Genomic DNA, 24139 nt, shown 5'->3' with positions numbered 1-24139 from the left:
AGACACGCTCTATAATATGTCATTGCTTCTATGATGAAGAAAGTTAACACTGACATGTTGCTCCAACATCGGAAAATATATGGACAAAACAGAACAAAGTGTGTTTGCAGCTGAAATTGATCATCACTACCACCCTGTGTATTTTTATCCTTATGCTGGATATTAAACTCCTTCCTGATTTTGACATGGAACATCGAGAAACTAGTAAGAGAAATATTAAAAGAAGAAAAAGAATTTCAGAGTTCGTTTATTACTTTTTTGCTTAATTGTAAAAAATTGTAACAGGCAACCTTGTTTTTAGGCTTCCTTTCTGTTCCCAGAAAGACTGCAATATGGCATAAGAACGAGTTTTGGCAACCACGGGTTTCCAGGGAGCGTGGAAAGTACACTTTCTTTCTTGTTTGTCCAAGATAAAAGATCTGTAAAACAACGTTTCAAAATTGAGTAACTTTTCCAAACAGACAACACATTCGAGCAAATAACGACACAACAGAGCGACAGCCACACAATCATGCGTGCGGTTTGTGCACAAGAAATTCCAACCTCGAACCCAGGGGCCTGTAGCGTTTTTTGATATGAGGATGAAACCAAAAAAAGCTACAGGCCCTGGGATCGAGGTTGAGGAAATTCTAGCTTACGATGGATACAACTGTTTCATCCAAGAAAACATGTTCGGTTGTCTAGATACACATCGTACGCTCTTTTGTGTGTCTCATGTTGTCACAAAATATGAACAAAGCATTGAAATAATGGTTGGTTCAGATTACATGTTTTGCATATGTATCCAGAGAAGCATATTAAAATAAAATAAAAAAGACGATTGTCTACGTTGCATTAGTTGGAAAAGAAAAAAAGTTAATTATCCGTGTAGCAATAAATTTAGTAACTTGTTTCCAGGTGTTTTGCTGGAGGAATTCAGATTCTCATAAATTGATTAAAAAGTACATGGTACGAAAGTGACAATATCAGTACTATATTTAGATTTTTTTTCGAACAAATTATGTCCGATAAAAACTTTGTCTTATTGAAAAAAAAATTCCAAAAACTATAGCCAGCGGAAGGAGTCAAATGAAAGTAAATATTCATGAAAATCATTATTTCCAAATAATTATTTTTTTCCTGTCCAAATTATTTATACCGAAGGAATTTGTAAATTTGCTGCTCTGAAATACTTAAAAACATATTTTACACACTACAATCTTGGACAAAATGTGTATGGACTTTTCAATTTCCCCCTCCCCCCCACTAACTTCAAGGTTGAATTTTGAATGTTCAATTACTGTTTTGGCTGCAACACTGAGTACGGGGGAAGGGGGTGTTAAATGTTAATACTTGTCCACTAATTTATGTCCAAGATTGTACCCAAACGCACAGTAAACCTAGCAAGAAGGTTATGTTATTATTATTATTATTATTATTCCGAATATTTGTACAGGATAGCCACTTCAGTGTTGGAAACACTGTTATCAATGTGGGTCCTGTGTTCGGAATGTATGCATTAAGTATGCACCGGTAATAACTACCCAATTTCCCTCACATGGCATGGGTAGACCCGTAGCTGTGAAAAAGGCATTTTCTAAACATGTCCGCGCTGTGGACCGAACCACGGACCTTGTGATTACGAAGCGAACTCCATAACCACAAGGCCACGCGCCACGCCACGCGCTTGCGTTCATAGAGAAACAACAAATACAACGTGTGAAATTATTCGTGTGTATCTTCTACAAAAATGATGATGATACCAAAAAAAAGCGTGCGTATAAATAAATAGGGGGTGAAATTAATTACAACTTTAATCTTTGAATGTCTTCCTTTCGAAAATCGTTTCTAAACAAAATATAAAAAAGATTCACCTAGAAGACGGTTTGCTTACAAGAATAAAAATATCAATCCAAAGTTAAACAAGCGGTCGTGAAATAAACGAACATGAAATAAACAAACAAAAGAAAACATTACACACCTCAGAGAAAGAACATTCCGAACTTCACCGGGCGTAAGCCGCCATGTTAACGGGCCGGAATTCTCGCCCCAGTACTCTAACAGTTCGCTAACCTACAACGACATACAATAACAAATGATTTGCGTTAACAACTAAGAGGAAGAAGATCAGAAAACTAAGTTGTATACTAAATCGCACTTTCTCCAGGTTTAATATAGTCGCGATTTGGGATAATCGAGCAAATTTGTCTCTAACAGTCCATTCTGTAATGCTGGTCAAGTATTGTATTAACGATCTCAATTCTTTATCAAACTGCAACCCTCCCAACTAAACAAAAATAAAAGATGGTTCCTGATCATACATTCTTATTCATACAGAGAGAGAAAGTTTGATAACAATGATTCAGCTTTAACACATGTATACTTTATTTTTTAGTTTTAACCGAAAAAACGGAAACACTGCGGATTCAGTCGGAAAGCTTGTAAATAGAAGTGTTAATTTTTATGTTACAACAACACGAACTTATCAGACGAACATCTGTTGTTTTAAAAGCCGACCGAGCGGTGTAAAAGACATGTTTTTTTAAAACATAAACACCTTTCGGTTTTAAAATTAGTTTATGCTTAGATAATACATTTTGCTGTCAACGGTCAGTGAATATTAAAAGTACAGTCGCTAAAGCAGACTTTTTCTCTAGCTAAGTTCAGATAGGAAAATCTGTTAAAACTACTTTAGGCTGGTATTTATGACGTTTCTCTAAGATGTTGCTATACCCTCCCGTCTGTACTATGAATTCTTCACTAAATGTTATCAGGCCCAGTCATATTTAGTTCAGTTTAGTTAAAAATTGGAAAGTATTTATCTTCCAATGATCATAAAAAATTAGTTTAATAACTAAAACGGAAAAATATATTTACCCTGTTAAAGGTTGTTTTCATGACTGCTTTTTCTAACCTGACGGAAAGTTCGTGACACGTTATACCGATTGCTGATTCATAGTTCGAATGAGTCAACCATTTCTGAAAAAAAAATACAGAATAGTCGAAATATTATACAGCAGTTGAATTCTCTATATCAAAAGGTTTAGACGGAGTGTTGGACTCTTTTTCTTAATATACTCTTTTAGAAAAAAGATTCGACGTGCCATGAATCAAATTTGCAGGCTTTAATACTCCGGTATTTTTTTTAGAATCATCCAGAACGACATATCATGGATGAAGAAGTGGGTAGATGTACATTTTGAAGATGAAAAATTAACTACGCAATTTAATTTCGCGAATTTGTATTAGATAATTTACGATTTTAATATATCCAAATAAATCACTTAATATAGCTGATTATATATCTGATTTAGAGACAATTTTCGAATTGCCACTTGGGGTCTCCACGTGAACAAGAATGTAGCTACCTTAGCTGCGTTTAAACTTCCATCTAAAGTTGCAATCAGATTCTGAACAAATGGATCATTGACTTCGTAGTATGAGAAATCTTCCTAAAATAAAAAACAGTAAATGATTATTTTTTATTACCAAACTGCTATGTCAGTAAATGGGTGGCATGATATTAGAAATTAGTTTCGCATCAGCTTAACCAGCGAATGAAATCAAACGTCGCTGGACACAAGAAAGAATGTTTGCAGATGTTTCAAAATCTGTTTGTGAGGTTTTTTTATAAACAATTGGTTTTTTCCACTTAACCCCAAAAGCCTTAAAATAATTCAAAAACGGCTTAAAAATTAAAAAAATGCACTAAAAAATTAAATAACGTCTTCAAAAATTTTTTAAGAAAGAATTAACCTGGTTAACAGGTAAACACAGGTTAATTCTTTATTTTCAAAGTACTTTAAAATGAGTCAAAATTGTTTAAAGTGAGAACATTAAAATTTGCGAAATAATCATTTGAAGCTAAAAAAAAAGAAATATTTTCCCTTTTTCTTTGAAATACTTTGTCTGTTCAATGAACGTTTAATGTCTAATTCTTGCGAGGGTTTTATCTCTGACAAACGATACTTAGGATCTAAATCTGCTATTCTAATCATATGCTCTATCTAGAAAAAACGATTTCTCCTGCCAGGTATCTTTTTCGCCTGCTTATTGTCTGTTTATGGCTTTAGGAAGACAGATCAGCAAATATAACAACCTCTGATAAATCATGTTTGATAGATGAATAGCCATCAGTGATCGGGTTCAACTTGGGAAGTATTGTATTTGTTGACAATTGAGTGATACCAGTCTAAAAATAGATGAAAGAGTAAATTTAATTTGAATCTTAACCTGAAGATATTTTTATAGCCTTATCTTAAAATTATCAGCAGTTGAATTACCTTTAATTTTGCAAAAAAATTACAATTATCCTTGGGGAGGTTTTCTTTAAAAAAAAACTGGGGAGAGGATTCAGTACCATTAGCAGTATCGGACTTACTTGAAGAATTTCTTTAAAGGAATGGCCACACGCGCCAAGATCAAGCAAGCAGCTCTACAAATAAGATGAACATGCATATAAAACACTGAATGTTCGACCATTAATTAGTATACACGACAAGTTAATGAACAAAAATCTAACTTCAGCTATGACGTAATGAACGACAGAGAAATCGAAACATATCACTTCTGATATCATACCCACCTCGAGTTTCTCTCGTTCACTTCCATCCGTTTTAAACGTGCGATTACATTCAATCTATGGCAGAAAAAAAAAAACGTTTTTGACTTGTATTCAATGAGAGACCTTTTTATGTATTTACTTGCGAAAGGTCAATTTTATTGTTTCTCAATAAAACGGCCTAGCCTTTCATCGTCTAACAAATCGCGTGGCAAAAAATAAAACCTGGCAAAAACCCAACCATCCATATACACACACAAAAGTCAAAAGCTTTGCTTCGATGAATACCATTCACAGTATGAGAAGAAGTAGAGCTATACCACATGGCTACACGAATGTACAGTCGTTATTTTCGGAAAAAATATTTGCGAATGACAAAATCTGTGAAATTAATTTTGTAAATGCAGAAGATTCAGAAATTTGTTATTAATGTGACTGTGATTGATGGTGTTAAGCTATAAAACTCTATAGCTTATCACCACAAGAGATCGAAGTAAGAAGAACTGCATAATGTTACGGCAGAAATTGGTGCGGAAACAAGAAATAGGGAATTTTGCAAGAAGCATTTTTGCAGATGAACGATTTAAAAAAAAAATTGGGCCAAATCTGCAACAACAAAAAAAATCCGCAAAAATTCTTCCGCAATGAATTTGCTCTCTTAGGATAACTAGTCTTACCTTTATATCATCAACCAATTTCTGCAAATACTCGCCGCTTGTGTCAATATTATTAAGTACGATCTAAAAAGAAAGTGAAAAAATCATGTTACCAGTGAGAAATTTCTGATAATTTCTTCTGCATTTTCTGTTCACCCCTTAGCATTCATATTTTCCCAATTTTTTCTTATTAAGTAGAAAAAAGATAAAAAAGTTTCTTATATACACACGTAAACGTGTAGATGACTTATCGACACACAGAGGAACGTCAGAGAACATACAAGACAATCCACGTCAAAATTTACAATATCCAAATATCATTAAAGGCGAAAAGTGACACATGACCTCCTGTACTTTCTGCACACTTATCATTCAGTATTTGACTTAAATGGCAATCATCTTCAAAGAAAAACATAGATTATGTGAAAAATCGATAAATACATAATAATAATAATAAAATGATAAAATACAAAATAAAAAACTTTACAAACATCTCTCCCTAATAAAATTCAAACTGTGTTACTCAAGTTTTTAAAAACCCATGCAACGATGTTAAAACATTATAACTCACCAAAAAGTTTTTTTTGGCTTCTAACAGCTCGCTTATATTTGTTTGAAGTTGAAGTTTGCCTTGGAACATACCCGACAAATCGATCCTATGAAACGAAAAGGTTAAAAAACTCATAAAGGAGTGGTTCACAAGTTTTAAATCCTCCCGAAGAAAACTATTAAGTTGATAGTACCACCTTTAAGACAGCAGCTATCTTGAAAATTATGAAGCTAGTTATTTTTATGCCACCTTGCAAACGCACTATTCCTCGATTTTCTTCACACACTCGAATAAGCATTAAAACAACATTGAAATGATGCTCAATACTTTTAAAATCTTCACTTACGTGCTTGAAGGAAAACCAGTAGCTTTCAACTTTGCTTTGAGCATGTCTTTATATTCAGTCATGGCGATCGAACTAGTAATATTAATCGTTCAAACTTGAAGAAAATATTTACACGCGGGAAGATAGAAAATTATTATTACCAGATATTTCGTCTGTTATAACCGAGTACTATAAAAGAAAGCTAAAATACCCCTCCCCTGGGCCAAAAAATCGTGTCTCCTATAATTTATAGAAGGGAGTGAGTATTGAGGAAACTCTCGGATTTGAAATTGTTTGGTAAACACATATAAATAACAATACCTAGCGTTATTCAAAACTGCACATATTATGTTGATATTTGATGTGGACAGTGTACGCCTAAAAATATATACCCAAAATATATCTTCAATAATACACCAGAACATATCTTCAATAATACACCAGAATTATCTTCAATAATACACCAGAATATATCTTCAATAATACGCCAGAATATATCTTCAATAATACACCAAAATATATTTTTAACAACACACCGTGCTTCAAATGATTCACATTTTTTATAGCTCACCGTTGATGTTCACTGTTGCATTTTGTTTTTCAGAAACTGAATTTCTTCATTTCCAGTCAAATTTCGGCAAACTTTAGCAATATGTTCTGTTTTTTTGGTTACAGTATAATTTTTCTTCTTTCAATCATGGTAAATTGGCAAAATTTGACAAAATTATATTTTAATGTAAAAAATAAAGACTTAAATAAGATTTTCCTCAGTCTGAAAACATACGCATGTAGATCCCTCAATGATTAATGCACTTTTTCTTTCGTCATTCTTAGTTAGTACTGCTAGCTGCTATACTGATCAAACAGACATACCGTAATGATTTTTGTAGAACAAAAAATACATCATCCACCATACTCGAAGTCAATGAATCACTATCAGATGAATCCATAGAAACAGCCTAAAACATGAAAAACATCTATAATTCTTTGCTCCAGATTAAAGGGAAAAGTGAAGTTTTATTCAAGAGAAGATCAAAAAGGATCCCCCCTCTTTTACGGCTTGGAATATGTATAGCAAACGCCAACTAAAGCTAATTTGGATTACATTACAATGAATTCAAAAATTCTGGCAAATTAAAAAGTTTTTTTTTCAAGAACAGTACTAAATAATCCTCTGATTATCAAAGCAGTGGGTGCTGTATTTAACAACAAAAATATAGTATCACTTATCTAGCATTACAAAATTTGTAAAAACCAAGAATTATGTCATATTGTTAAAAAGGATCTTACTTTAGCCATCATTTCTTTCATAAAGTAACCTTCCATCACAATATAGTCACCCATTAATGTTTGTAGTTTTCGACTCAATCCGCTATTTGATATCAACATTTCACACGTTTTTTCGAGATCTGAAAAAATTGTGATTAACTTTAAGTCTTTGTGTATTGGTTAGCACATTTGTTTAAGATTAGGCTCAGTTCTAGTCTTAGTGAATTTTATTAGACCATAAACAAGTCATTCAAGCAAAAGTGCTACACACATCTTCGTTGGGTAATACAGAAAAAAAATGAAGCCATGAGCAATATAAAAAACATATAAACAAAAAAAAATCAATTTATTAAAACCAAAGATTTTTGTACTTCAATGTACATTTTTAATTCATCTTCAGTTGGAGAGTGAAAATATACATATTTTCATGAATATATATACGCATGATATATCTACGATATTCACATGGAAATATACATGAAATATATGCTTCGGTTTTAATTATTCTTTGTTTATATGTTTTTCTAATACAGAAAAGCTGAAGAATCTACATAAATAAGCTCCTTATTTTTATATTAAAATTAACAGATATTTTCAGTTGAATGAACTTTCCACATGTTCCAACTGTATATATCTTATTGATAATTTAAGATTTTATAAGGAGTAACCATGAATGTATACCAACCTTTTTTTACTTCATCTTCAGGTAGAGAATTGATATCATTCTAAAAATACCAAATTAAAACAAGAAATGAAAGCAATTTTTTAAATGTTAAATTATCAAAAATAAATGTTAAGTAAGAACGACTTTTAGTTACTCCACTAATAACAAAGTAGTGAAATATATTTTGTGATAGTGGACACATAAAGTGTCATAATGTTTGTTTGAGTGGGATAATGCATAATATTAAAGGAAACAAACTCACTTCTACAGTTTTTCGTAAAAAGTTTTGGTATAGTTCAGTTCTCGAGCTCAGGAGAACAATTTCCCCTAGTAAGATATCTAAATCTTTGGGGTCAAGTCTAAAGAGAAAATATAAAACTTTATACATAAAACCAAGGGAATTAATGTAGTTAAAGAACCTGCTGTTCTATTCAAAGTTTTCGTTTGCCTGATAGAACTGGTATACTTACTTCCCCTTCACTTCTGAACTTTTTGAAGGCTTATGACTTTTTCGTAGATTTTCACACTAAAGAAGAAAAACTGTATATTACATTGCACCAATATTTAATTTTTTTAAATCTGTGTAAGTACAGCATTTTAAGAGAAATATGCACATGCCATGCCAATTGCAAGTACAAATAACAGACCATTGTTACAATTCATAGGTACAGGGTGACCACCATAATTTTATGTCTCACTTGTAGGAGATTGTAGGTAAATTTTCCGTTCATTTGTTTGGGATTACACGGTCAAATTGATAAAAAAGTAACAAAAAAGTAGGAGATTGTAGGAAACTCTTTTCAAATTTTCAATTCGTAAGTAGCTCGTTTAGTATAATATTGTATATTATCACCTTAACAGGTCCTGCTTCACAAAATAGGATTATTAAAACTCAGCAGGAAAACCAATTATGTCCCAAAAATTACAGAAAGTAATAAGGTAACAATATGTTTATTTGAAGGTCCAAAGAAATGTTAAAAACAAAATTTTGCTAAAAAAGTAGGAGTTTGTATGAGAAAATATATTTTCAGGTAGTTTTGTATATGATTGTAGGAGAATAGAGGAGATTTGTCATTTTGTATGAGATTGTATGATTTTGGATGAGGGTGGGCACCCTGAGGTAATGGTTACATATTGAAACTGGTGCAGTTCACAAATTGAAAACCTATTGTTATTTCTTTGTTGAAAAAACACACACTTACAACAATATCAAACTTTCTTGATTTTAAAAACTGATCTATGATATATTCTGATTGTTTATCACATTCCTCCTAAAAAGACAAAAAAAATTGCTTTTACAACTAAGTTAACATTATAAAAATCAAAAAAATTGCTTTTACAACTAAGTTAACATTATAAAAATCAAAAAAAAATGCTTTTACAACTAAGTTAACATTATAAAAATCAAAAAAAAATGCTTTTACATCTAAGTTAACATCATAGAAATCAAAAAAATTGCTTTTATAACTAAGTTAACATTATAAAAATCAAAAAAATTGCTTTTACAACTAAGTTAACATTATAAAAATACAAAAAATGCTTTTACAACTAAGTTAACATTACAAAAATCAAAAAAAAATTGCTTTTACAACTAAGTTAACATTATAAAAATCAAAAAAAAAATGCTTTTACAACTAAGTTAACATTATAAAAATAAAAAAAATTGCTTTTACAACTAAGTTAACATTATAAAAATCAAAAAAATTGCTTTTACAACTAAGTTAACATCATAGAAATCAAAAAAATTGCTTTTATAACTAAGTTAACATTATAAAAATCATAAAAAATTCTTTTACAACTAAGTTAACATTATATAAATAAAAAAAATGCTTTTACAACTAAGTTAACATTATAAAAATCAAAAAAAAAATGCTTTTACAACTAAGTTAACATTATATAAATGAAAAAAAGCAATTATACTACCTGCAATTCTTTCTGAACCGCCACCATTCTCCCTGGTCCTTAAATTATATATAAAAAACATTAAATAAATATTTTACAAATGTTTTATACTGATGCCTATCGGAACCTTAGAAAAAATCTTTCAAGAAACGCACAATTATACATTAAACGTTTTTATACAATAACCATGTGTTAAATTTTTTGGATATGTGTCAAAATGAAATAACTCACCATAAAAAGTATCTACAAGGGGTTGGTGTTCTTCGACAAGTTTTGCGATTTCTTCGAAAAGCAATGTCAATGTTTTTGCAAATATTACAGTTGCTTTATTGTCTAGAATATTAAAAAGTCATGTATATTTATCTAATTTTGTATTAAATATTTTTAGCTGTCAAGTGGGGCATTTTTTATGCACAATGAATATAACTCTGGATTCTTTATCTGGCATAACTCATTTTTACAAGGCAGTATTTCCTCAAAAGAAGCAGGCTTATTAAATGCACAAAAACAAAGTCCAAATAATTACATTTTAAAAACCATAATATTTCTAATTTCTAACATGAATTGATGAGAGTCATATTTAGTCAGGATCATAGACACAAAATTCTTAATGCAAAAAATTGGATGGATCTAATTTTCTTGAGAAAAACTGCTTCGTGAACATAATCTGACTAAAAACAAAAATGTAAAAAACACTTTTAAAACCTACAAAGGGTTATATGAATTTTTTCCATACTTAAAGTGTTTAAGCACAGAGACACAAGAAAAATCTCAAAGGTACGACCAAAGTAATAGAAAAGAAATCCCAACAAATGACTTTGCCAAATATTAAAACTTATGAGAAGGAAAATATTAAATGGGCTGCAAACAATAACAGTTACCATGAGATAAAGTATTACAAGACAAAATGATTTGGAAAATATTCGTACTTTTTGCGTTTTTATTTAGAGAATGAGAAATACTTTTAAGGTTTTTATTGAGTCTAATTTTAACATATTTGTTTGGTACTGTGTAAGTTATTTAAAACAAAAAAAATCACAAACAATATGAAACATCAATAAAGAAACTGAAAGAAATGCTTTGCTTATACATAAAAAATATACTAAAAATAAGAAAACTTACCATTGGTATTAATATTAAGAGCTGTATCGATGTTGACTTCTGATAAATCTGCTATCTAAAAAACATGAATATTGTTCATGAACAAAAAAGGATACACATTAAAAAAAATTATGAAAAAATAAATTACTACCTGCTGTCGTAAGTATTTTGAAAACTTTAAAAGACCTTCTTCATGCAAACCAACTAACGGAAATAACTTGAAAAATCTACAACAAACAAGTTAAAATAAACGTAAATAACTATGCATTACGCAAGTAGTATAAAAATCTAATTTATTTCTAACAAGATGACAATCTGGAGTTACAAAACAACACATAGCAATTACGACAATACCAAAATTATAAGTTTCAAAACTCAACTGGAAAAAGTATAAAATCCATAAAAAAATAGTTAAAAAAAACTCTAACTGATGTGGACTTTTACTTTTCTTTTGTTTGTATTATACACTGCTGTTACATTACATCACAGTTTTATATATGCTGACATATACCTTTCAACTTCTGATTTTTTACGTTGTACTACAGCTTCATCGAATTTCTTTCTTACAGCTTGCTGCAAATCTTCTTGTGCTTTATGTAGGTATGTGAATGACGCATTTAAATCAGTTTCTACAAAAGGTTAAATTTATTTAGTATACAAAAAAGAAAAAAATGCAAAAAAGATTGGAAGGAAACTAGAAAATGTGACGATAATGACAAAAGCAGAATGGAAAAAGAAGATCAAGAAAAATATTGAGAAAGAACTATATACAAAGGGAAGTAAAAAAAAGGAAGAAACAACAAGACAGTGTAAGTGTGGAATGAAAGAATTGACGAAACACATCATTAAATGTCTGAAAATAAAATATAGAACAACATAAACAAAAATAATTAAACAACAATGGTTAAAGGAAACAGAAGATTTGAAAAAGATAGGATATCAAATGAATGGATACAAATGTACATTGAAAAGAGGAACAGAACAGAATAAGGAGGGAGGGAAAACAGTAAATAAAAATAAATGGAATACACAACAGTAATAGTTATACTTTTATTTGTTCCTAGGAGCTTGTTGGAAACAACAAAAAGGGCGATCAAAAGATTCAAAGATTCAGATTCAAAGTCTTTCTATTTTATTCAGTACTGAAAAAAGTTCCTTGTTGCCATTGACAATTTTTGAATGCAGTTTATGATTTTGGCTACATTTACAAAAAAAAAAAAAGAAGATTCAACATTCACCTTCAGTATCAACTGGCAAAATCTCTCGCATTGCTCTCTCATCTAAACTCAAGTATCTGTGAATAAATGCTGCTGCCTAAAAAATTAAACAGTGTACAGGAAAAAAGAAGCACATTACATTATAAAGAAGAAACGGTTATGACTTAGTTCAAATAATGGTACATTAATATAGTTTGTGTAACAAAGACTTGAGATTTTAACAATATCAATTACATATATGTATACGTCTGTCTGCTACGCAAAATGGTAACCACAGTGGTGAGACACACAAAACGTGGTAAATAAAGAATGGGTGAACCGTGGATTTATCCATGGGCCAACGACTAGTAAGGTACTAAAATATGTGATCAACTTCACTAACCTGTTCATATTCTTCTTTTTGAAAAGATGATTGAACACCTTCAACACACGACTACAGTGGGAAGAAATGCAAAAAATAAAACATAAAAACTGCAAAAGAATCGAAACATTTTTTACAATGTTATAACTTTCCATGTCACAAAAAATTCTACATTACAAACATACTTTTAAGTCCAGAATGTCATCCACTCTTTTTATTGCTTCCTGTACACGACTCTAAAAATAATTTACGCAATCATACTTTGCAGCTTATTTCCTAAACTTTAAAAAACAGATCATATCAATTATTTTTTTTCTCACCTTAGCTAGGTCTAGCTCCCTTACTTTGCTGCTCACTTTCTCAGCAAGTGAGCTTGTTTTTACAATAACATCAGTGAGATGACCTGCTTCTTTTGACAATAATTTCAAGTTTGGTCTAACATTTAAAATAAAAAACAATTCAAAGCTATATTAAACAAGTCTATATACTAACACAAATAAAAGACAGAAACACATATATTTCCACTCTTTGCAAAAGCGAAAACAATTTTGAGCTGAAAAGATGAAAACAAAATAATTTTTTGTTCATCATGTATGGGTAATACGAAATGTGAACTTTTGAAAACATTTATAAAATTATTTGCAATGGAAACATTTACAGAAACAAAATTTTTGATGATGTTAGCATTATTGATTACAGACATTACATATGTTGGTTTGAAGGCCCTTTGATAATTTCATGATAACACTTTGACATCAGTTTTTTATCCCCACATAGGTATAAAAACTGATGTAAAAATGCTGTTTTCAACTTATTTAAGCATCTTATAAGTTGCAAAGCAGGGTCTTTTAAATGCTATTGACATCATTCAAGTTATATAAGAAATAATACACACAAATTCTTAGCGATTTAAAATGGTGGTCGTGCAACATAAAAAAATATTTAAAAAGCTATTCTGGAGTCACATGAACTTTTACTGATGACACATATATCATTGGGAATTTCTCATGCAAATCTTTTAGGTATAAGTCCAACTTGTAAAAGTACTTTCAGATCGCTTTAAAATATAAGTATATACAACTTTTTTGAATTAAATGTCATATCTATTTAACTCCCCACAGCCTTCCTTTAAGAAAAATACCACAACCAGTACACCGAACAAATTATATATTATTATATGTAACATTATTAAAATTATATACAAAAAGGTAAACAACTTACAATAGTTCTTTTATGGACAGTATGCGCTGATCAATTTTATTATGATTTTCTAAGATTTGGTCCAGTTCAGCATCATGTTCTTGCTAAAAAATGATAAAAATAAAAAATGATAAAAAATTTTGAAATGAAGATTTATTCCTTCTACTGAATAAGAAAACTTTATTGCTGTTTTTCATTGCAACAAATATTCCTAACTTTTTTTTATAACAATGCATGGTGCTATTCAACCAAATCTAATAGCGGAAAATGATATTTATAAAAATATTATTGCATTTACATTCACCATTTTAACTATCAAAAAACAATGACAACATGCTCAAGTTAATCATAGATAGCTTAACAAATATTACCTTTCCAGAAATTTTTAAGACATCTTTTAAAAGGTAACATTAAAAAGTTGAAAATATTGTTGTTACTGGTCATTGATTACATGGTCAAAATGGTTTAGTTTTTGGGTTACCATTGCTGAGTAATTGCAATATGAAAGCATACAATGTTGGGGAAATTACTACAATTACTTAGAATGGTACTTCCATGTTGATAAATGGTGAGTTTTGTTGAAACACGCAAATTCAATATTTTAAACATGTCACACATTTTTGACCATGATCAAAAAGAAAATCCTCCTCCCGAGTAGAATTCTGATTTTTTACAATGATATCTTTTAAATATTTAGGCCCTTAGCGATGTAGTCACAATGTTATTTTTGACACTTATGAGTAACCTACCTTAGAATAACTTAAAGTATTGATAAACAAAAAAATACCCTCGCATACAACCAGGAATTATGCATACCATATTTCCTCTATTAAGCGCGCAGGCACTTATTAAATTTTTTAAATTAGGGAGGGACGCGATTATATTTTTTTTTCAAAAAACTTGTGAGAGGTGTTAAAAATAAATACTTATTTGCACTCAAATCAATCATTATCAGTCAACTTCACTAAATAGAAGAAATATCCAGCATAGTTCATGTTTAAATTTTTTTTAATCTTTATAATCTTTGCCGTAACATTTTGTTAAAAAAATAACAGAATAAAATGTTAAGAAAGATATTTTTTAAACGGGTTAACTTTTAAAGATTATGAGAAAATAATTACAGTATTGTTTTATCGCAAGGCTTCTGTTGAATCACTTGCAACATAATTACGATAAACAAAAGATAAAAGTGCTTTCGACGTGCATGAAAAGATTTGTATAGCACGTACGCGAAAGCTTACATTTGGACTGTACTCAGTGTCTATAGCATTTTATAGAAAAAAAGAAAAAAACTTTTTTTCAAAATATTTCTAATGGTTTTGTCAAGCAAAAGAAGACTTTTTTGCTAGTTTCCAATAAGTGCTAGGGCGGTTATTTAGGTGTTTGACTTTATTATTGTTACTCTAATACGCTTTTCAATCTTAAAGGGGAGCGCTTATTCAATTTTTATTTTTATTTATTTACAGAAACAGAAGATAAAAATAAAGCTACAGTGAATATCTCTTTTTAAATGTTTTCTACATTGATCAATTCATCTTCATTCTCGTATTCATCAAGTATAAATATTTCGTTCCCAGCCTCCTCAATATCTAAATCAGTCATATTGATTGAATTAAACAGGTTTTCTTCACAAAGAATCTCTTAATCGCAATGGTTACAGGCAAGAGAAAGAGAAAGGTTGGACTTTTCATCCCTTCAAGATATAGTGCTTTAATGCAAAATAAAGATATGATTATTATTCTGAACAATGAACTTTTGAAGAAGAAAGAAAAATATAAATAATTTAAAATGAAGTTTGACCATGAAAAAGAAATAAAAAAGAAAGCTATTTTCTTTTAAATACTTGTTGTTTTCTATTTTACAAAAATCCAAATAAGTGCCCCCTTTTGCTCCTAATATATACTCGGAAGGGGCGGTTACTTGGAAGGGGTGTTTATTCAATCCTTTACAGTAAGGGGCTGGTTATTAGGAGGCACCAAAAACGGGAGTGCTCAAAAGAGGAAATACAGTATGTGAACTCCATTGCATGTTAGGGACAAATTTTGTGTACAATTATTTATTCATTCAACTGTATACAAAAGTTACTTCAGCACCTCAAACTTATTCCATATTTAGAAGCTCAAATTATGACTCGCACCATATTAAGATTGAAATGCTGCCATACTGTTAAGAACTTTCTGAGCTTCAGGAGCCCTTAATTCAGAATAATATTAAGGCCTTAATATCATTCTGAATCCAGTATTTTTCTTTACGGCCATTGTATGGAAAAGAGCTTAGTGACTTTCTTTGGTCCCCTCAAAAAAACATTAATTCTAAATCATGAAGAAGACTGAGAAAAACCAGGATGGCTGCAGAGCTCTGTCTTTAACTCTTTTTTCTAACCTATTTTAAATGGAGCAAACCCAGATCTGGGTTTGTCTTTAAACGAGGGTGCTGATAAGCCGCATACGCCGTAAAAAGTGCGGGCCTTTTCGGGCGAGTTCTGCGTTTTAAAAAAAATTCAGGTATTTGCCTGAAAAAACCCGCATAGTCCTGAACAATGCCTGAAAAAAAAAAGATTCACCATAAATGACATTCGAAGAATTATTTAAAAAAGTATAAAAATTAAAATGAACTAACTAAATGGTAGCTAAGTTCTTAAAAGAACTGTTTTTTATGGTTTTTGATAAGATTTACTTGATAAATAACTTATATATAAACTTTATTACCTCCTTCTTTCTCTTCAAACGCGTTTTTTCAACTGTCGTCCGCCATGTTTATGTTACAAGGTGTTGCATTTCGAGAATGTTCCGGGCGAGTTCGGGAAAGTATGGACGGTTTCGACGGACAACCGTCAATTTAATTCAAAAAGTCGCCCAAACTCGCCCTTATATATGCGGGTGTTTGCGGCTTATCGGCACCTTCTTGTCTTTAATGGCGGCTTAGCCATCTCTTCTTTTTAGTTTTTTTCACGTTTAACTCTTTCTTGCTGTGCATCATGATGGTTATGATACTTACTGAGTTTTCACATTTAGCTAGCTAGCTAGGGTGGGCTAGCTATTGGACCACCGCGTGTGACGTAGTTGTTTTGATTGCATTTTGAGAACAATGGGCATGCTCATACTTTAGTGTAGGTAAAAAAGCAGAACTCTCAAATAGTAAAATAACTATTAATGAAGATTAAAGATTTCGGCGGGAAGCATAAGATCCAAAAAAAACTCAAATTAAATTTTAAACGGTATTCTTCTAGCTAATTCTTCTTGAAAAATTATCTAATTTAAAGCCGGGAAAATGACCTGCCTGATTACGAAGTGAAGGCAGAGAGTGTTCGCCAATCTAACGAATAAATAATTGTTTTACCTCTTGTTTCTGTAAAAGGCTATGGTATCGCTTTAACTCATTGATATCTGTGATAGTGTCTATATCAATATCATCGAAAGTTGATCCATCCGCCATCTTTAAAACATGGTCCAGTTCCACGAATTCGAAAAACAAGCTAAATTACAGAACCAACCAAAGCATATATTAAAGAAGCCAAGCGTTATAATTACCATGGTACCAACGTTTTCTAAACGAGGCTGGCTCCTAAACAACGCGCACGGTACTGTACAACTGGAGACAACACAAAACACAACATCCGAAAGAGAGTGCTGGTTTGCAGCTAAAATAAAATTTATTCACATATTATCATTGTTGACCAATATTAACATTTACCATGTTTAAAACTACGTTCCAATCAGGTTTTTTATCAGTCTTATATAGCATAGGAAGTAAGCCACTTCAAATATGGGATCAGAAGGTATGAAGCTTTTCTAACAATTGATTCTATTTCTTCATTATTACTAGCTACTAAATTGTAGCTTAATAGGATTTAAATGTTGTCATGTAGCTAACTAGTTAGTTTGCTATAGCTATAGAGATTAATTCACTGTGTCTAAAAACAGCTTCCGAATACCATGGGCCTTACCAAACTTGGTACCTAGATAGATAGATAGATGTGCATATTTTACATGGCTAGCCTCACAAATATCGAGGGATATACCCTGTCTATTATTTCCAGGAGGGGCCATGGCTTAGATGGAGAGTCCTAGAGTATTTAATGCTCATTTTTGAGCGACGCAGACCCAATTAGGGCCCGCGCTCTACTAGACAACTCCCGGCAACATCCAACGGCCCACACAGTGTGCCATCTTCCCAATTTCCCTCACATGGCTTGGGTTAACCCGGGGCTATGGTAACATTCACTTGCCCATGTTGAATCGCCGTCAAGAGGAATCGAACCCCGGTCTCCCGCACAGAGTACGAGAGCTATAACCACTAATCTACGGCGCCACACTATTATCTTATCGGCTACAGTTACATTCCTTCGCTTACATTACACTTCCCTAACATGTTTTAAAAAAAAAAATTGCAAAGTTCCTTATTTGCTCTTTAATGTTTACAAAAACATACACGTTATATAGCTAGCTGTAGCACAAGTGTGAAGTACAAAGTTCAGAAGCGCTTCAAAATTTCACCTGAAAAAGCTCGCATCCATTTTAAAAATCAAAAACCGACTAGAACAAACTAGAACTTACTATGTTATAAAATACGGAGTTTATGTCAACATATGCTTCTAGAATTTTTGCAGACGTCAGTGGTGCAGATACAAAAAAAATGGCGAAATTTAGTTTATTTGTTGCTAATAATGTGCAGAAGTTGAAACGCTGATCAAAATTATGTATGGTCATATGTTTTCGACGAACATAAGGGTTTAAAAAACACAAAAAAATTTTTTTTATAAACTTGTATACCCGTTGCTTTCATCGTAAAGATCTTAAAACGCAGACCAAGAATATGATCATGAATCTTTGACAAACGGTTGCAGAGATATTGGGGTTTAAAGCTTTTTTGATGATTTCATCAACCTGTCCATTCCGGTTCCCACATTTCCTAAAGTGAAAAATGACTAACGTCACCGTTATCATGCACGGCACGTTTACGCATTGGGAGGGTTGCTGTATGCAATAGACTAAATAGCTAATTTGGTATGATGCGTTAGAAAAATTTTGCAATTATCTTTTTTGTGTGACTAACGATTTTTTTCTTATGTCTGGTAATGCGTAAACGTGCCGTGCATGATAACAATGCAGTGTTTTCAATTTAAGAATCGAATATATTTCAAACGGTAACGTAACAGATGTAAACATTGATTTAACTTTGTTAACATTAAGGTTTATTATAACAACATCAAACACTTCGTAGCGTTAAAAACAGTAACAACGGAAAAATTACTTTTTACATTTTATATAACCTGCTTATATTTTTAAACGTTCTGTATAATGCAGATTGTGAGCAACCTCAATCCCAGGGCTTTTTTTCTCTTTTAATTTTATTTTTTTATTGCTGCACATGCTAATTTTTGGGACGTTTTGATTCAGCGGTTATAGATATAGAATACTGTGACTTTTAAAAATTCAAATTACTGTGTTCTTTATTTTTATTTGGCACCCATCATATGGACTCAATGAGAGATTCAGTGGAATCTTCCACGGGACTTTGGCTAGTCTCTATAATAATACGCCACTCTGTCTGTCTGTGACTTTTGCAAAGTGGATTATATTCTTCCCTATTTTCTTTGATAAAGTCTGTAAAACATCGCCCATAAAATTGTTCCGTAATTTACCAAACTTTATTGTTAAAATAATATTAACGTCAAAGAAAAGTATAATAAATTAATGAAGCCATTACAGTGCACTTAAACCTTTGAGGCAAAATAACTTGGAAACAAGGTAGTGATGTCAATTATTTTTCACCGCGTGGGTAACTAGGGACCACCTAGGACCCATTTTGGTAATTTTCCCAAATCTGAGTTCCCAAATCCGTTTTGGAATAGACGGATTGAGGACGTCATCAAAAAACCTTTAAACCCTAGTATCTCTGCAACCGTTTGTCAAAAGTACGTGATCCTATACATTTTCCTGATCAGCACTTTAAGATCTTCACAATAGAGGCAACGTGAAAACAGAATTCTATATTTTTTTTGTAGATGGTTTGTTGACGTCATTAAAAATTTTATCCTGACTCAGTGGATTTTTCCACGGGTCTTATCGACTAGTCTATGTAATAATACGCTAAGTGTGTCTTTAACAGGCAAAGTTGATATGCTTATTTTCCTTTGATGTAGCTGAAAAATACATATCTAATATAATTAAAACACATATACATAGTTGTTCAGCATTTTTGTTTTTCCCTTAGTAATATTTCAACCTCCTTATTGGAGGTCTTCATCAAAGTATACAAAAATCACTGCATCTAAGTTACGCGAAAATTGGTCTCCAGAATTTCGTAGTCACATACTGGCCATCGTCTAGATTAAGACCATGTTCACTACTCGGCGACGTACCCTGGAACTGGATTTCCTACGTTAAATTTTCTGACGTTACGGCGCAACGTCAATAATATATCAATAAGATATATATCAATAAATTTAAACTATGTAAATTTGTGCTCTCTTTAAACAGGAAGCCATTGTTTTGTACCAAAATTTCTCCACAGCATGAACCATAACAATAGCTTATGTCGCCATTTTTAGCGTCTGAATGGTATAATGAGGTTTTTGAAGGTAGCAAATCAGTACAAAATATATGCATGTGATATAAAATCATCGTTAACTGTCAGACTTTTTGACCAAAACTATTTCTTTCATAGGTAATGAATGGCCACATTAAAAGAATTACAGATAATGATATCCAATCACTTGTTTTAGAAATAGTTGGCACTAATGTTAGGTAAGTTGTTCTCCTTAAATTTATACTTTTCTCTGTTATTGGTTAAGTTGACTTGATATAAAATATTTAAGAAATTGACAACAGCAATTTATTATCAAGTTATTGTCATGAATTTGATTTACAATGGCAAAATCACTAAACAATATGCACAACTGTACAGGACTCAATAAAATGTCCTAAATATATGGAACCTCTCCTTGCAAAAATGAGGGCAAATCTTACTTCTTGCGTGCTGTGTCGTGCAGGAGAAAAACCTTTGAGGGGTATATCACATCGTGAACTTCTGTTTGATAGATACACAATATAGTTAGGATTGGTAGTGTGGTATTTTCTTTTCCTTCAATTTTCACTTAGTGATAATGGCCTAACATGTCTAATATATTTAGGGTAATAGATTTATAGACAAACTTAGCAAGTGTGTGTTTAATTCAATAACATACACTGCAGGGTACCTAATTTTTGATGACTGTCTATTTTGTACCTTATTTACATTTAAAATTCTAAGCAAGAATAAATTTCATCCGTTTATCTGCTGTGTTTTGCCTTATTTCATGTATGTTATGAAACTTGCCCCTTTTGTTGTTATTGTGCGTTTCCTAAGATGCAATGCATTTGCTGTAAAACTCTTTTTGTTTCTTAATTTTAGTACTACGTTCATCACGTGTCCGCCGGTGGAAACAAGAAAGACCCTTGGCATAAAACTACATTTCTTGGTCATGATTATAAAGAATTTGAAAAAATATTTCTCATTTGAAGTTACAGTAAGTATCTGTTTGTTTTGTATTAACAGCGTTTATACTTGAGCAGGAGATTGTTTGAACTATTATGACAAATACTTAAGTAAGAATTGTGGAACACACAATCTATCGTACACCAACGTCTTTTATAAGCATATTATGGCTTTAAATTTCAGTGTATGCTATGCACATGGTAAGTCTAAACAAATTCTTCATGCTAAGTCAGCTTGTGCGGTAGCTAAAGGGATTTGTCTTTCCCACAAATCACGGTATATCAGAGTGAGATTCCAAGTTTAAAAACGTCTACCGTTTAGAGCCTTTTGGCTATAATTTTGATATTATTATAATAAAAAACGAGCGTCTTGATGTATTAGCCATTTGTGCAAAGTACTGACGAAAATATACCAAATCTATATGGTTAGTTTATAAAATATAAAATTTAACAACTTCTTTTGTATGCAATTTTAACTGAAAATGTTTTTCATAGTTTTTATGGACTATGAATGACAACGACTATATGTCTTTTGTGTGAGTACGTTAGATGTAGAAACATTGTTCTTCTGTCTCTGATTGTGTAAATCAAAATACACAGGTACTTGATGATAAAAACGTGAAGCGTCGATTTCGAGCATCAAACTACCAATCAAGAACGAGGGTGAAACCATTCATCTGTACCATGCCTATGAAACTGGACGATGGATGGAATCAAATCCAGGTATGTTCGTGGTAATGCTTTTTTTGTTAAATGCACTAAACATATCACTTTTCAAAATGCCAGAAGTTTTTTATTGTTATTCTTATTGAGCTCCACTTTGGCTCGTTTGATACAACCTTAACTGTAAATCACAATTTCGTATATTTTTGTTGTGAAAATCTTGATTTAATCTGTCATGTATGCTTTTAGTTCAACTTACTCGACTTCACGAAAAGGGCGTATGGAACTAATTATATCGAAACGTTGAGAGTTGAGGTGAGAAGCTGTTTATGTTGATATCTTATGTTAGACGAAACAACCGGGACACGATTATGTATGTTTACGTGCAAAAAACACCAGAACTTTTGTATAATGCTAGATGTCAAAACAACTGATTTAGGAAAGCCTACCTAATGCAATAATTTTCACTCTTTTTGAACAGAAATGTTTATAATGTAATTGTGGTTTTTTTCCCACTCCGTCGGCCATCTGTTTCGTCATCTGAAAATAACTGGAACACGAGAGCTTTGCATAATATACGTGAAAAAACCCGGAACCCTGAACCTTTTATAGAATGATTCACACTTGAGATTCTATTTCCTGGAAACGAAAATTGTTTTTTTGTTTGTATGGATGAAGTAGGATTAGTTTTGAATGTACCTTTTTTGGAAATATAGCTGCAAAAACAGAAACACTACCTATACATGAAAACTAAATAAATGCACAAAACACTTCTATAAAACTCGCAAGAGATAATTTCTCGTCTAAATTCCACGTTTCTTGTGGAAGAGAAGTTTTGATTTGATTTTCCAGTGAAAGTTGCGAAATGTTGACAAAATGTTGTTGCATTTAGATTCACGCCAACTGCAGAATACGTCGCGTTTACTTCTGCGACAGGTTATACACCGAAGACGAATTACCAGCAGAATTCAAATTATACCTACCGGTGCAAAATAAAGCAGGAAAGGTAGGAAGAATTTCTTTTTTCATCCTTTAGACTGGCTATTTTGATCTTATAAATGTTTATTCGGGCTTCCTTCAAAAATTTTAAGGTCGAGACTTTAGTTCCCTATATAAAGTGTAATTTTGTAGAATTATATTTGGTTCTCGAAAAATGGTCATAATGTTTTGTATTTACTTTGATAAGTTAGAAGTATTTTGTGTAACATAAGATTCGAGAGGATGCCACTTTCGCTGTTATTTTGATAGAAGCACAATTTTTTCGACTACAATTGTTTTCAGTACACTTACTTACTTTTTTTCTTTCGTTTTTAGAATTGATGTCAGTCTAACCACATTGTAAATTATTTTTTGTTATTTAAAATTTCATTTCTTTTTAAAAAGCTTTGAGTATTTCGCCTTCCCTAAAATGTCAACGCGTATATTTGACTTCTTTTCATTTTTTAACAGTATATTTGGGGTTTTTTATATTAGATTTTTTTTAAGTGAGCAATCGTTGAAAGGCAGGTTAAACGTAAAACTTTTCTCATTTCTAAGTGCCAACTGTAGTTATACGACTACAAACTGTTTTAAGGTAGTTGATATCAGAGCTACTTCAGTAGGCGCGCTGATTATTTGAATAAGAAAGTGTAAATATTTTATGACGATACATTTCTTTCTATTATATTATGTCACACTATGTTGTTGTTGTTTCTTACCACTTGACCACAGACCGACCTTCTTCTATCGCAGCCCTCGCTTCGTTCGCTTTGAAGTTGGCTTCCGTTTTAAATAAAGGAGGGAAGAATTTCGGGGAAAGCGTTTTGCGATCACACTCAATTCTCTTTAATTTGACATTTCGTGTTCCTTTTTTTTAAAGTGCACAGGCGCAGTAGTCGTTGCACGCATGAGAAATGCTTTTATTTTTGATAAATTTTTCTTTGCATTAACATTTTAACCTAAACCAGAATGGGCCGTTCATATCGCCGTGAAAATGTTGTTGCAGGGACTTTTTTCAAGTTGGTAGCGTGTTCGCTTTAAAGTTGGCAGCTTCTGATGTAGATAAGGGAGGGAAGAATTTTAGGAAAAACGTTGTGCGGTCACACTCGATTGGCTTTACTTTAACATTTCGTGTTCGTTTTTTAAGGTGCGTTTGTAAAATTTAGTACCACGACCAAAAAAACAGAACTAACATAACAGAGCGGTCAATGTTTTGCATTTTTTGCACCCAGTGA

At 31.7% G+C, this 24139-nt stretch overlaps 2 protein-coding genes across 3 annotated transcripts; one reads left to right on the top strand and one right to left on the bottom strand.

The window, feature by feature from the left end:
- Positions 1 to 1699: 1699 nt before the first annotated feature.
- On the bottom strand, positions 1700 to 17256 carry LOC130613739 (conserved oligomeric Golgi complex subunit 4-like). 2 transcript variants are annotated; one of them, XR_008975722.1, is made up of 29 exons: positions 17125 to 17256; positions 13807 to 13889; positions 12906 to 13020; positions 12771 to 12821; positions 12607 to 12657; positions 12246 to 12321; positions 11519 to 11636; positions 11159 to 11234; positions 11029 to 11083; positions 10138 to 10239; positions 9928 to 9965; positions 9207 to 9275; positions 8475 to 8530; positions 8267 to 8363; positions 8026 to 8065; positions 7362 to 7480; positions 6945 to 7030; positions 6393 to 6449; positions 6093 to 6164; positions 5768 to 5852; positions 5218 to 5280; positions 4565 to 4618; positions 4361 to 4414; positions 4079 to 4171; positions 3348 to 3431; positions 2857 to 2958; positions 2128 to 2266; positions 1961 to 2052; positions 1700 to 1827 (listed from the first exon to the last, which is right to left on the bottom strand). XR_008975722.1 is itself a non-coding variant. In XM_057435076.1 (29 exons), exons 1-29 carry the CDS (start codon positions 17218 to 17220, stop codon positions 1785 to 1787), a joined length of 2256 nt encoding a protein of 751 aa, XP_057291059.1. In that variant the 5' UTR covers positions 17221 to 17256; the 3' UTR covers positions 1700 to 1784. The 2 variants fall into 2 exon arrangements, 1 of the variants encoding a protein (XP_057291059.1); XM_057435076.1 differs by having other exon boundaries at positions 2138 to 2266.
- A 95-nt stretch (positions 17257 to 17351) lies between these two features.
- Positions 17352 to 23604, top strand: LOC130613737 (cilia- and flagella-associated protein 20). Its single transcript, XM_057435074.1, has 7 exons — positions 17352 to 17563; positions 20455 to 20534; positions 21181 to 21295; positions 21864 to 21986; positions 22176 to 22241; positions 22819 to 22932; positions 23241 to 23604. Exons 1-7 carry the CDS (start codon positions 17480 to 17482, stop codon positions 23244 to 23246), a joined length of 588 nt encoding a protein of 195 aa, XP_057291057.1. The 5' UTR covers positions 17352 to 17479; the 3' UTR covers positions 23247 to 23604.
- The last annotated feature ends 535 nt before the right edge of the window (positions 23605 to 24139 follow it).

The sequence above is a fragment of the Hydractinia symbiolongicarpus genome, chromosome 11, assembly GCF_029227915.1.
Source record: "Hydractinia symbiolongicarpus strain clone_291-10 chromosome 11, HSymV2.1, whole genome shotgun sequence".
NCBI lineage: Eukaryota > Metazoa > Cnidaria > Hydrozoa > Anthoathecata > Hydractiniidae > Hydractinia > Hydractinia symbiolongicarpus.
This window is presented reverse-complemented; position numbering and strand designations above follow the sequence as displayed.